The sequence below is a fragment of the Rhinopithecus roxellana genome, chromosome 12 (genome assembly GCF_007565055.1).
Source record: "Rhinopithecus roxellana isolate Shanxi Qingling chromosome 12, ASM756505v1, whole genome shotgun sequence".
Lineage (NCBI taxonomy): Eukaryota > Metazoa > Chordata > Mammalia > Primates > Cercopithecidae > Rhinopithecus > Rhinopithecus roxellana.
In genome coordinates, this window is record NC_044560.1 from 55,173,440 (window position 1) to 55,188,096 (window position 14,657).

At 48.7% G+C, this 14,657-nt stretch overlaps 1 protein-coding gene across 2 annotated transcripts in view; it reads left to right on the forward strand.

Moving 5' to 3' along the window:
* Positions 1-290: 290 nt before the first annotated feature.
* The window catches only part of GLIS1 (GLIS family zinc finger 1), a 242,095-nt gene continuing 227,728 nt past the window's right edge, over positions 291-14,657 (forward strand). The window contains exons 1-2 of one of the 2 annotated variants that reach the window (XM_030941639.1): positions 291-366; positions 1,357-1,657. In XM_030941639.1, coding sequence (XP_030797499.1) covers positions 1,399-1,657 — 259 coding nt within the window. In that variant the 5' untranslated portion in view covers positions 291-366; positions 1,357-1,398. Of the gene's footprint in view, positions 367-1,356; positions 1,658-5,521; positions 5,824-14,657 lie in introns of those variants that run through there. The other variant, XM_010372302.2, reaches the window with a different exon arrangement.

The window sequence follows — 14,657 nt, forward strand, 5'->3', positions numbered from 1 at the left end:
GACTCCCAGGCCCAGCTTCTTTCGTCGCGGCGCCGCCCCGCGGTCCTGCCCAGCTCGGCCGCCCAAGAGGCGCGGACACCGCGGGGACTACAGCCGGCCGCAGCCTGTCAAACCCTCCGCTCAGCCCCGCGCCGGGCCCCGCCCAGACCCCCAGGGGGGATGCCCCGCCCTCGCGCCACGATTGGCCTGGGTGGCGCAGCCGCGGCCAGCCAGTGGCTAGAGCAGCTGTCGGGCAGACGCGGGCCCGGCCCCGTCCTCCGGGGAACCGCCCCGTAGGACGCGGCGGCGGCGGCGGCTGCGGGGGCTGCGGCGCCAGTGGAGGCGAGCCGAGCCCGGCGCCCAGCGATCTGCAGCTGCAGCTGCGAGGTGAGAGGGGGCGCGGCCCGCGGCCTAGGGAGGGGCGGGTGCGGGGCCCGAGATCCGAGGCTGGCGTCCCGGCGACGCTCGAACCCCGGCAGCTTGGGGATGGCGCTGGGAGTGCGGAGGGGAACGGAGAGTTTGGGGCCCCTGACTGAAGGGCCGAGGCTCCGGCGCGGCCCCCATCTCACGCGCGTGTGGCGAGAGCGTGGGACTGTGTGGTAGTGCGCTGCCAAGCGTCTGACCAGTGGCAGTGTGGGTCGCGTGTCTGTCTCCGGGCGTGCCTCGGCGGGTGTGCGGGTGTGTGGCGGCGGCCGCGTGGGCATTGCCCACTGTGCGGGTTTGCGCGCGCGACAGGCTCGATTCCTCCGCTGCGCATGGGAATGTGGGTGTCCCGGCTGCGCGTGATGGGTTCGCGTCGCTGGATTCAGCGCACATCCTGGGACTGGCGTTTTCCCGGTTCGGGTGGTCGCGGGTGAGTCTCTGGGGGTTTCCCCGGGCTTTTGGGTTCGAGTCCGCAGCCTCCGCGCGCAGCTCGGTCCCGGAGCCTCGACTAAGCGCGCAGCCGGTGACCCAGTCGGAGCCGTCTCTGGGGCTTCGCTCGAGCTCTTCTCTGGGAATCCTCGTTGCCGCTGGCTCCCTGTTCCACGGGGACAGGGAACAGGCGCGCTACCCGCTCCAGGCCTCAGTTTCACCATTCGTGGAAAGGAGGCTGGTTTCGGTGGAGGCGGATTTGGGTGGGACCTCGCGGTAATGCGCCGGGGCGCGGGGCCCTGGGGTCTTCAGCACGCCAGGGAAGGGCGAACCACTCCTGAGTGAGGGGGCTTTTGCGTGGAATCAGGTGGGTTTGACCTCTGATTGGGCTAGGTGTGGTGGCGCTAACCTATGTTAGAGACGCGGAATCCACGGAATGGGCAGTGACCTGCTCAAACTCGGCCCCGGGACAAGACGGGGGCCGCTTTCCGCATTCTAACTCGCTGTGCTGTCTCCCCTCCCCAGGAGCCCGGCGCGACCCCCAGCCGTGCGCCCCGCCCCGGCGCCATGCATTGCGAGGTGGCTGAGGCACACTCGGACAAGAGGCCCAAGGAGGCCCCCGGTGCCCCCGGGCCCGGCCGCGGCCACGCCAGCCTCGGCCCGCACATGGCCTTCAGGGTCACCGTGAGTGGCGGCGGCTGCGCGGACAGGGGCCCGCGGGACCTGCTAGCCCGGCCTCCCGCGCCGCCACCGCGCGCCCACGACCTCCTCCGGCCCCGGAGCCCCCGAGACTACGGTCCATCCAAGGCCGCTGCCGCCGGGAAGGGTGAGTCCGGCCCTGACAACGTGCCTGGCGGCTCCTGTGGAGATTCGGACTGCCCGGCGTCGCCACCGCGTGCTCGGGAGAACTTGGTGGAACTTTCTTCCGAGTTCCTCAGTTTCTCTCCTATTGTTTGGGACTAGCTTGTCAGTCTGAAAGTATGCCTGCTTTGCGAAGCATCTAATTTAAACTCAGCCCCGTTTGGGCAAATGTGTTTGCAGAAAGCTCTCAGCTTACATAGTTTTGCTTCTGTATGTTTCTGATAAAGCTTGCATAGAAACTTGTCAAAATTTTATTATATATGAGGGCGAATAGCAACGCATATATTGGTATCTGTTTCTGAGCAGCTCAAGGCATAGTTTGAAGTATTTCAGTCTCCTTAACTAACAAAACGCAGAGGCCTTTAGCAAGATCACTCTCCTTTTGGGACCTCAGTTTCCCCATCTGTCCAGTGAGGATTTAATTTAACCAGATGATTTCTAGATTCCTGATGGAAAATTTTCTGCATCAGCAATCCAGCCTGGGTCACGTCCTAACTTAAACATGACTTTTCTGTACTTGGTGCTTCGGCAGCCTAGTCTTGGATCACAAGCTCCTTGGCAAGCCCCTTCGTTCCCCAGTGAAGCTGGCCACGGGAAGGTGGAGGTCCCAGTATGGCTTATGGGCTCAAAGTCAGAGATGGTGCTGGGATTTTCAGGAACATGCTCTTCTCATCACAGTTAATTATTATTGAGTCATTATTTATGAGTTTCGTGCTGACAGATAATTAACCAGGAATTGGAGAAATTGTTAAGATGCCGTGTCCTCGTCCTCCCCCTTTTTTTTCCGTTAGGGAAAACCAAGGCTTTGGGGTTTGACTATCGGCATTTGGGACCTCTTGGTTCTCTTTCCAAATGATTTTCAAGGAAGACAAAAACAGTTTGGGTTTTATGGTTATAGGCATCACTTCCTAGCATCAGCCCCACAACTCAGAAGAGGTAGGCAGTCTGCTTTTAGAGTTGAGAGCTCCTCGTGGATCAAAAACAGCCAACTCTCTGGTTCAGGGATTAGTAAAATGAAATAAACATAAGCAGTTTTTTTCTTTTTTAAAGAAAACACTCGACTTTGTAAGAGAGAACTATTTCCCATCTCTTTGTTTTAGATGCCAGCCTCTTTTTCAACGGATAGAGATAATATTTTAGAAGGACAGATACAGTGGGGAGGGGCGGGAAATGCCTGCAGAATGTTATTGCTGGAATACACACATATGAGGTCTCTTTTACCAGAGAGGAGCGCTGTGCAGCGAGACATGAGTAATGTTTGCTGCCGGGAGCTCCCTGGCTTGCCCCGCTCCATACACAATCCTCCCTTAAATAGATACCCTCCTGCAACGTTCTGTGTTTAAAAACATCGTGGCTGTCATCTGAAGATCGAGTTCTCTGCAGACCTAGCGAATGACTCTCCCGAACATAACCTTTGTTCCACGTTATGGTGAGATCTTTCGTCTGGGTGCTTTGTGTCTGATCTTCCTACTTCCATTCCCCCAACCCCAGTTATTTTTATGCACACCCCCAAACATGTCCAAAATTAAAGATCTTCAAGTCAGGATTACATTTGGAAAGGGCAGAGGAGAATAAAGGGATGGGAAGAAGAGCCTCTTTCTTTGTACCTTAAGCTGGTCTCTCTGGTGAAGCTTTTTTCCCAAGAGGTTTCACAGCTTTTCTTCATAGCCTCCCAGTAAGGCTGGTGTGGTGGGATATAACCTACTCATTTGAAGGGTGAGGAAACTGAGGCCAGAAGGTGGGAAAGTGTTTGGTATGTGTAGGGCAAGGGTTAGGGAAGCCACAGCTCTATCCTAACCTGGCCTAGGGAGAAAGAGAAGGCTCAGGGTCCTGGGCTTGGAGAGTTTTCCCTGCTGGCCTCTGTGTCGCTGTAGGCAAGCTTTCCCTCAGAGTCCAGCCACCAAGGGGCCCGAGACAAAACCAGCTTCCCCCCAGTTCTTCAACGTCCTTAAAAATGCTGCAAGGAAATGGCACCTTCGGCCGGGCGCGGTGGCTCAAGCCTGTAATCCCAGCACTCTGGGAGGCCGAGACGGGCGGATCACAAGGTCAGGAGATCGAGACCATCCTGGCTAACCCGGTGAAACCCCGTCTCTACTAAAAAAATATAAAAAACTAGCCGGGCGAGGTGGCGGGCGCTTGTAGTCCCAGCTACTCGGGAGGCTGAGGCAGGAGAATGGCCTAAACCCGGGAGGCGGAGCTTGCAGTGAGCTGAGATCCGGCCACTGCACTCCAGCCTGGGCGACAGAGCGAGACTCCGTCTCAAAAAAAAAAAAAAAAAAAAAAAAAAAAAAAAGGAAATGGCACCTTCTTGCTGCCCCTACTCCTACCGAAATAGTCCCCAGACCATGTAACCCTTTGATTGTTTGGTGTCTAGCTCCAAGTTCTCAGGCTTATTGGAAACAGACAGAAATGCCAATTGAAAAATACGTATTGACTGTGCTGGGAATTGGGAGACCCCACCATCTATGATCTGTGGGACTTGGGGGAAGCAATTTCACTCTTCTGAGCCTTTGGTTCCCTCATTTGTAAATTTACCCTGAGACTTAATTTGCAAGACTGATGAGATCATTAGTGATAAAGAGTGTGCAAGGGCCACCTCAGTGCCTGGTTATTTTTAGGATTACTACTGTAACGTGTTTCACATTCTCAACCTCTGGGTTTTCATTTGCACGAGAGGTAATGATGCCTACCTTGCAGGGTAAATAAAACAAGAGTTGTTTTATTAATTCGTGCAGGGCCCATGCTAGGGTCAGTGACACTTGAGATAAAGGGGACAGAGTGAGAAGGAAGAAAGGTTACATTTTTAAAATGCTGAATGTGGAGAGCGCTAACTGTGGTGTGCTAGTCAGGGGAGGTGGAGAGGTACCAAGCTTCGGGTCTTTTGTGGCCACTGCTGCCCAGTGACCAGAGAGAAGACAGTATGGCTCAGCCTGGGGTCAGGTTTCAGATGCTCTGCCGGTTCTTGAATCTAGTAGTTCTTGAATCTAGTAGTTTATCCATAAATGTTGGGGGCCTGTGTATTTGATCTGGAATCGGGAGGCATTGGGATGGTGTGACGTCATGGACTAACATTGTCATCATTTACAATAAGAATCATGATCTGTTTATGGCAGAGTCCCGTTTATCCAGATTCCAAACAGCTGGAAAAGCCAAATTGCCAGATGCTGCATTTTTCTTTCTTATTATTAAACACCCAACACTCTGCTTTTGTAAGTCCTGACAAGGAAAGAAGGTAAACATCTGGGCTTTATGCAGGCGGACAGCTTTGTGGTGATGGCCTGATGACGCTTGTTCTCTGTGCACGGTGCTTTACAGTGTTCAGAGCGTGTTCCCACACATCCTCTTGTCTGCCCTCACACCAGCTGGGCTCTGCCTGCCTTGGGGGCACTTGTGAGGGAGCAGATGTAGAAGTCTGTAAAGTGCTAGGCAGATACTGGCTGTTATTAATGTGATTCCCATTTTATAGATGCAGACATTAAGGTTCAGGGATTTGCTCAAAGCTGCAGACAGTAGGTGGTAGTTTCCAAGCTTCTAGCTGCAAATATTTTATTCTGGTTCCACAACTTGTACCTTCTACATGTGTGTGTTGGCGGCCGAGAGCTGGCATTCACACGAAGGCTTTCTGAACGTTCCCAGAGAATTAAAAAATGTCTTTTGCTTTTGGTATTTCTACTGTCTCACATCTTTGGGAATTGGTAACTAGTATCTATGCCATAGTTAGAAAATTTTATAGTTTACCACATGATTCCATTTGTCCAGAGTTGCTGTTCCCACACCAAACCAGATAATGAGGTCACTATTTAATTGACAGTGACTCACTGGGCCCTTTCACTGTGTACTGAGACTGGATGCATCCTTGCAATAAAAAGGAGGTTGATCACGACAAATGTGAACCCCGCCGTTATAAAAACAGCCATCATGGCTGTCAATGCCAAAAAGCAGTCAGTCTTGTAACTTGGAAAAAAAAAAAGGAATTGTAGATTGTGTGCATGGACTCAGGGGGTGGGGGTGGTGAACAGTAAGTCATGATGTTTTGGTGGTACCACCTGGTCGAATTTCTTCATCTGAATGAGAAGCTCCTGTGATGTTCCGGGGAGGCTTTGGAAAGGCTAGCACATCCCTAATAGAAAGGTATGAGTGATTTTTAAAGCATTCCCCCACTCCTGCTCTGGTGGGCAATTTGCTTGCATTTCATCCATTTTAAAGTGCTGGTCCTGTGATCCGGAAATAATCAGATCCAAATTTTTTCAGTGCTTGAAGTTTCAAATAAGGGAGAGAAAAACCTGCTGACCAAATGTCAGCTTCAGTGAGACAAAGAGACACAAGTATGTGTGTGGGTAAAAAATGAGATAGGAACATGTTGCGTCTACAGTCGTAAGAGTTATGTATCCGACAAATCTTTTATAGACGTGTAGCGGAAATATAATTCCCAAAGATTCCCTAAGAATCTCGGGCGGCTAGAATTCCTTTATCCTTCCTGCCTCTCAAGCTCTCTAGAAACTAGGACTTTGTGGGCAAAATGGCAAGGGGACCATCACATGAGATCGTCATTTAATTTAGGCTTCGTTGTTTCTCAGTAGTTTACCTGTAGCGTGCTTAGCTGGACTGAGGTCTACAGAGCTTCAGAGCTGTAGAATCACATCGATAGTCTATGTTGCTCCGACTGTGATTAAAAAATGTCAATTTCTTTATATGCTATGATTTTTCTTCATCCTTTTTCTGGAAAAAAAAAAAAAAACAAAACGAACCCCATCTCAGAGTTACTCATCTCCCTGGGTTTCATTTGCATGAGAAGCTTAGTGAGCCAGCACACTTATTTTACAGTGCGTTAAAATCCCATTACAGGCATAAGTGCACAATGAATCACTTAAAAAAATATATTATGTTCTTTGTTCTGAATGTTGCATAATTATCATCATTTTGTTTGGTTTTATTTTGTGGAGTTTGGCCAGCATCCTGGAAGAGGGGAGAAACTAAAGTTTGGGACAGGGTTTTCAATCTGTTTTGGATAGGATTAGGGGAAAAAACAACAAACAAATAAACTTTATTGGGAAGCTGACCAGTGACTATCGCTGAGGATAATTTCCCTTCCTTCTCTCAATTGTCTTGGAAAAGAATTCTCTGTTTTCAACACGATATGGTAGTATTTCAGCAACCTCACCTTACATATACGGTTACATTCAAAGTTAAATGATAATGGGTGGTTTGTTAATTTTTTTTTTCTAATATAGATTTCAGTTGCAATTACTTTGGACCTAGAGAATTGTGTGGTTTCTTTTCGTAGGGGGTAGTTTATTTTTGTATTTAAAGAAACAAAGACATTCAGTTCAAGGGGAAGAAGAAATGAAACAAAGTCTGCAGTGGGCTTTGAAAACTTGGACTGCATTATGCAGAAAGCACAGCTGTAATACCAGGGCCAGGAAAAAAGACCAAACTCCTGAAATATTTGTGCTGTTCGCCTTCACTGTGCTAATGATTCTAGCAGTTTAAAAATGGACTTCTTGTTTATCAAGAGCCGCTGCCCAAATTAATAGTTTACAATAAAAAAAAAAAAAAAAAAAAAAAAGCAAACGCTTTCAGCATTGGAAGCAAAGTCCAGGGACTGACAGCTGAGTTACTGAGTAAGGAAAGCAGAAAAGACAGGGGAAAAGTAGTTTTGTGGCTACTTTGTTGGTCTCCCACAGCCATATTTATAAGAAACTGAAGGAAAGCAGAAGGTTGGGCTGGGAGGAGAGAATACAACCCTAACCCAGTGGTCTCAGAGTTGAAAGTCACTTAAAGCATCTGTTTTCTTCTTTTTCCCTTCTTCCCCTTAAACTCCAAAGGGTTATTCCTTCAGTAGGTTTCTGGTGGATGGAGGTGGATTGTGTTAGCATTACGAGCTGTGTTTTTAAAGTCAGCATCTGAGTCAGATGCGCTGAGATGAGACCTTCAGTCCGTGAACTGAATAATACATTTCCTGGATGGCCTGAATTTATTTGGTGGTTATGGTTGGGCCTGCCTGGAGCTAACACATGAGCCATTGTGTAGCATCTTTGCTAGTGGGCCATGCCCTGTGCTTTGAGCCTTGGTTTTCCCATCTGTAAAATGGGGAGCAGTTCAGTTGGATGATCCATAGTCCCTGCCTGCTGATACTCGGGATTCCACACTAACTGGGCTGGGAAGGTTTGGAAGGATCTGGGGTGTAGGAAGAGTCCACTTTTGTCTCAGACCAGGTTACACACTTGAACTCTCGACTGCTAAAGATGAACACAGAAGGGATGGGGAAGAGGGAGGTCAACTAACCTTTAGTGAGCGGCTGCTCTGTGCCAGGTGAGATGCTTTAGAGACGTGATCACATTTAATTATGCCCAATAGCCCTAGGAGGAAAGGAGGCACTGTTCTAATTGTAAAGATGGGGGTACTGAGGCTTGGAAAGGCAAAGTGCTTTGTCCAAGGTTGTGCATGTAGTAAGCAGTAGAGCCTGGAATTTGAACCCAGGTCTGTCTGACAGCAGAGCCAGTACTTGCCTCTGAGAATACACCACTCTCCAGGACCAGCTTCTTAAACCCAGGTGACTGGGAAGGAGAGGATGTGGCTCTAGAGAGCTGAGTGTCCCCCAAGCCTGGAGGAAGGCAGCAGGAGGCTGCAGGGGGCCCAGACAGCCACATCCCAGAGCAGCCCTTTCTCAGTCTCAGCTAACAGGCTGAGGTGTGACTTACAGGGGACACTGCCTCCGTAGGGCACTGCTCCTCTCCCGCTTTGGAACTAGGGAAAGGAGAATGTTCCCAGTGACTCAGGATCCTCAGGAATCTGGGGTCTGGAAAAGGACTCTCTGAGGCCATGGAGGGGGCCCCTAGGAGGGGCTGCTTCTCAGAAGCAGTGGCAACTCCCATCCTGACTGGTTATTGCAGGTAATAGTCCCAGTTTGAGTCTTTCTTGCCATTTGGGAAGATTCCTTGCCAAGGCCCCGGTCGTAGTCTCCCCTCTACAGCTTTCAAAGACATCTGTTGGATGAGAATTCCTCAAGATCCCCACCATGCCTGGTTGTAGAATACGTGCTTCCCTGAGCATGTTGGGTCAGGGATCTATTAAACAATTATTTCTTGTTAAACACTTGGTGGGATGAAGTAGGGCTTGGGAGGGAGAATAGGCTGGGGATCAGAGTGAACTTGAGAGTTTGCTGGTGAGAAATGAGTCTTTTGTGTCAAATGATGAATGAGCTAGATGAACCCCTATGGAAGGTAAAGATCCCACGGCTGGTCGCATCTGTGGCCTTGCACGTGCGTTCATGAGAATGTGTACATTCGCACGTGCATTCATGAGAATGTGTACATTCGCAGGGAGTCATACTGATTCTAAAGATGGACTTGCAGAAGCCGTTGTGGTCCGAGGAGTTTTTGCCTTCCTTCGTGCCGCCGTGTCTGAAGGGGAGTGAATGAAGTACGAGGGATGGCCCTGCCTGCCATACAGCCCAGCCTGTTCCTATTTGTGTCTTTTTAGTAACCAGATTACTCTTTTAGATGTTACCTTTGTTTTTAAATAACGGGTTTGCTAGAAATCAGGCTTTAGCAAGAAACCAGGGAGTACTATAAACCTGACTTGAAAAATACAGAGCCCATTTGCTGTTTTAAGCTCTCCGGAGGGCTGGAGATTGGATTTATTTTGGAACGCTGCTGGACTATATGAATTACTTCTCAGAGGGTTGGGTATTTAATACCTAGTAGAAGTTTGTGTAAGAGTTGATGATGTATTTTGCCGACTTTCCAGCCCTGTAAATAAATTACACGTGCCGGCGGAGGCTGCCAGGATCCACTGTGTCAATTGAAGCTTAATTTTTATCCTAAACCACTGAATACTTTTGTCCTAGCGAGGAGAGAAAGTTACGGAGTTTTCCTCGTCAGCGAGCTCATTCCAAGGCGATGGTTTAAAGAGCCTGAGAATAGGCCTCCGCAGAGCCACTGATTTTGACACCGTTTTCGGTGGTTAAGTAGTTTCAGCAATCTCAAGTCCAACCCTCAAGGCAGAGAATGATAATAGAATTTTAAGCGTATCGTAAAAATGAAACTCAATCACGTCCACTCCCCAAACCTGTCTCACTCCCCATCTCTCTGGAGAAAACGGCTGTAATTGTGTGTTTCATCTCAAGACTGCCTTTGCATTTTATCTTATTGGAGTGCAAAGCCCAGGTAATAACATTGGCATTTCCAGCGTGAAACAAAATAGGGTTTCTAATTTGGAGACACTATTAAATATTTCATGCTTCAACCAAACGCAATTCTTTTTTCCTATAATAAGTTTAAATATTAATTCTCTGGAATGTCAGATGCCTAAAGCAAGGCATTTAGTGATCTGCAGTTTCAAGTATCTTGAAGAAGGTTTATGAAACAGGATATTTAACTGTGAGGGATGAGTAGTGTGCTTCAGAGATATCTGAATTCAAGGCATCGTCTTCTGATTTATTTTTTAAAGGGAAAAGGTCATAAAATAAGTTGCTTTATGTGCTGATGGATTAAGTGGCTTAGGCTGAAATAACAGCAGGAACTTTACTGTTTTTCCCTGTTATATTTTAACAATGCTTTTTGGGGGAGGGGGTGAGTCTTTTTCCCGCCTGCTTGTCTCCTCCCCCTGTCCCCCCCCCCACCAGCCAGATGGCTTTAATTCTAACCAAATCCCATGCTGAGGCCAAATGATTGATCAAACAGTCATTTGTACTTACGTAGCGCTCTTTGTGAGAATATCTTCGTGCTAGGGCTTCTTGCTGGGGCAGGCTCTTCTTTGGGCCTTCAAACAGATGATTTCAAACAGATCGGGCGGCTTGGTGAGGAGGGGTCCATGGGTGGATGCGGAGCAAAAATCCCAGACCTCAAGTCCTTAGAACTTCTCGCTTAAAACCTTTGCGTTACTTCCCATCCCTGACAGCAGGGATATCCAAAAGTTCTAAATATAAGGACAAAAATCTTTCCACTGTCCACGTGATAGCAGCTATACTTTTAGTATCTCTTGAAGCAGAAGATACCTAATGAGATTTAGGTAACTGCTAATTTAAAGAACTCTTTTAAATAGATATGTACTTTATCTACCACATCATCTACACACATTTGTAGAGACATCAATTTGTCCTACAGATAGTTCTTGGTACATGCTTTCAAGATCTTCTGTGAAATTACACTTGGCATGTAGATTGACAGCCAGCTGGCCAATGGGAAAAATCTGAGCCCTTTGATCTGGCATTCAAGGCCTTCTTGCAGGGCCAGTTCCATCTCTTGCTGATGTCTGCTCATGGCAGCAGAGTTTTCCTTATGCAGCCTCAGACCTGGAATTTACTCTTTACCTGTCCTTCTTTCCTTATAATCTGTGGGCTTCTTTTTATTCATCTTTGTGCCTCCTTAAATCATTTTTGGAACAAGTGGAAAAATAGATAATATTCAAAGATTCATCTTTGTATTCTTGTGTCCAGCACAAAGTCTGGCATGAAGTTTGTATCTGAGAAGTGTGTAGAGTGCTGATTGAGGGCGTGGTTGTGGAACCAGTCCACTAGGTTTGAATCCTGGCTCTGTGTACTAACTTGGGGACCTTGGCAAGTTAGGGAGCTTTTTGGGTCTCAATTTTCTTATCTGTGACATGAGGATAATAATAGTAATGACCTCCAAAGGCTGTTGTGAGGGTGGAATGTGTTAACACATGTATATGTGCTTAAAAACAGACTGGCATATGGTAAATGCTCAATTAATCTTGGGATTATAATAATTATTATTGTTATGACTACTATGTAAATGGTAAACAGAACCTCTAGGAAGGGCTTTCCCTCCCTTCCATTCCACCAGATTGACCCTACTGATTCTTTTTTTTTTTTTTTTTTTTTGAGAGGGAGTCTCGCTCTGTCGCCCAGGCTGGAGTGCAGTGGTGCGATCTCGGCTCACTGCAAGCTCCACCTCCCGGGTTCACGCCATTCTCCTGCCTCAGCCTCCCGAGTAGCTGGGACTATCGGTGCCCGCCACCTCGCCTGGCTAATTTTTTGTATTTTTAGTAGAGACGGGGTTTCACTGTGTTAGCCAGGATGGTCTCGACCTCTTGACCTCATGATCCGCCCGCCTTGTCCTCCCAAAGTGCTGGGATTACAAGCGTGAGCCACCGCGCCCGGCCGACTCTACTGATTCTTTAAGGCCCAGCTCAAATGCCACCTCCTCTTCGAAGTCTTCCCTTTCTTTTGCCATAGCTCTGCTCATACTCTATGGCAATTTCCTATTTACTTATGTGTCCTTGAAGACAGGGGCAGAGTGTCATTATCCTTGACCCTGTATGGCCAGCACAGGGCTGGCTCCAAGTGAGTGTCCGGGAAGTTTGGGAATGAAGTACAGCCCAGTCTTTGCCCTCAAGGAGACTGTAGCCTGTAAAGGAGGAGCTGTGTTTGATGTTCTCGTTTTCCTGCAAGGTTGAATGTATGGTAAGCTCTCAACACATGTGAGATGCCAGTAAATTTCTTTTTTTTCCTTGCCCTGTCTTATAGTGCTGAGATGCCAGTAAATGCTACATGAGTTCTCACATGCAGATACCATCATGTTCTCTTTCCAACACTGTCTTGAGGCTCTTCAAAATAAGGTCTGCCCCTTGATTGCTAGTGACCCTGGGAGAGTCTCCTCACCCAGCTGGGCCTCCCTTTCCCCTCCCTCTGGGAAGGATTGGCTTCAGGGCTTGCAGGCTCTTTGGTTGCAAGCTTTTGGAGCGGCCGGGTCAGGTGGAGGAGCTTGGGGCCTGATGACTGTCCTACAGTGACTGGCCGTTGGCCTCTTGGCCAGGATTGGCACTTTCTGTCACATGCTCATCCTCCCTTTTAGACAAAGCCCCAAGTACTGTGACATACATCTCATCTTGTGGCTTAAAGAGCAGCTATGACTGGTTGCTACTCGTCTTACCCAGATTTCTCTAAGATGAAGAGGAACCTTAGACCAAATGTTGGAATTGAGAGCTGGGAGCCAGAGGATGGTAGCTCTTGGTGACCCTGCTGGGGTGATGATTGCTGTCCACACCCAAGATCTCCACTCCAGGACAGGCTTAGAGGCCCTGGGGGATGTATTGGTCTCATGGCCCTTCTCTGGGTACCATTGTGGGCTTTGTAAACTGTAAAGCTTTCCAGAAATCATATTATTAGTTCAAGCCCCCTTTAGGTAGATGGGAAGACTAAGGTTCAGAGAGGCCATGTTACTTATGCGAAGGTGACCACATGGCTTTTAGAGTCAGAACTGAGTTTGGATCCTGACTACCTCACCTGCTAGGCCTTAGGCGAATTTGTGGAACTCTGAGCCTCAGTCTTCCTCATTTGAAAAGTGGAGATGGTTCCTGTCTCATGGGTTGCTAGGGGGATTAAGATGAGTGTCTATAGAACACATAGCTCAGGGGCTGGTGCACAGCAGGTGTGTCCCAGAGGTGAGCTGTGGTTGTTGGTCTTTGTGAGTGGAGAGCTGGGCTAGGTCCCAGGTGTGACTGTCTGATGTTGTTTCTCCTCTACACTGTAGTACTCTATTCCCAGACCCTGCTTTTTAATTATTTTTTGGTGTAATTCCAAGAATAAGGACTTTGGGGTCAAACTGAGGCTTGAGCTGCAGAGATGGAGGATGCAGGTCTGGCTGGTGGGCGTGCTGGTTTCCCTAGGGCTGGGGAAGGTTGGGGAAGCAGGAGGGTGTGGGCTGCCTCAGTGCATCTCTCTGACAGGTCCAGGCTCTGGGTCAGTCTAAGATGCTTAGTCAGCCTGTGGTGTCCAGTAGGATGGGGGTTGTCTGTGGGGTGGATCTGGAGGCACACCCCCACCTCTTCCCTGGTTTATTGGGCTGGGAGTTGCTGTCAGACTCCAATATCCAGAGGAATTGCCTTGATTCTTCCTCTTAAAACCTGTGATGCCAGGACTACCCTGTTCCGAACCCACGTCCCCATGCCTGCCTGGCCCTGCAGTAATGTAGCGGCTTCCCTAACAGGAATCTGTTGAGTCCTGCTGTGAGTAGATGTCCCACGAGGCCATTTAATTCTTTCTACATTCACTCCTTGCCCAGTGGGTGTTAGCATCCTTATTTTACAGTTGAGAAAGCTGAGGCCCAGAGAGGCTAAATGATGTGTCCGGAGTTCTAGGGCTGGTAGGTGTCAGCTGCCGGCCCACCCGCCCCTTCTCCACACCTTGCCACCTATTGGACCTTTCATTAAGGCCTTGGGTCCAATGTTACCCACTCAATTACCCACTCATCACAGTCAAAAACTTCCTCCTCCAGCCAGAATTAACCTGTCCCTCCTTCATTATCTGACTGCCATTTGTCATTTTTCTCTCATGAAAGAGTAAGGTGTTCCAGATGCTTGCATTCATTTTTCCCTTCCCCATGAATCTGTGGGCTTCTTGGAGACAGGGTATGTCGCGAACTCATCTCTGACTTGCTGATAGAGGATAGAGCAAAGAATAGAAAGAACACAGGACCCTGGCAGAATGAATCTGCCTCTCTCCAGTCAAGGCGGGGCTTCTTGGGAAGTTCTCGAAGCAGATTTTCAGTACAACAACCCAGAGTGGCTCTCAATTTTTGAGCCTCAGTTCCCCATTTTAAAATGGGAGAATGATCCCTGTCTGGCCAATTGTTAGGGGCAGATGGGATGAAGTATGTAGAATTAGCCTGAACACTGCAATGGCTTGTACCTGTGTTTGGCTGGTGGTTGGTTGGTTCATCCATATTTATTGGATACCCGCTCTACTTCCAGTGTTGGGTTCTGCCCTAGGATACCATGGAGAACCAACAGATGGAGTCCTTGCCTCCTCGGAGCTGGCAGCCTGGAGGGGGGTGTTTGCAGGTTCCCCCTTCAGGCTGGCCGGGTCTCCAGGCCTCTGTGCGGCATTACCACCTTATCATTTGCTGTCTGTCCTAGGCAGACTCCAGTTCTCCAGCCAGTCAGCCTCATGACCTCAGACAATCTCACCAAGCCTTGGTCTGCTGAGTTATGGAATGGAAATA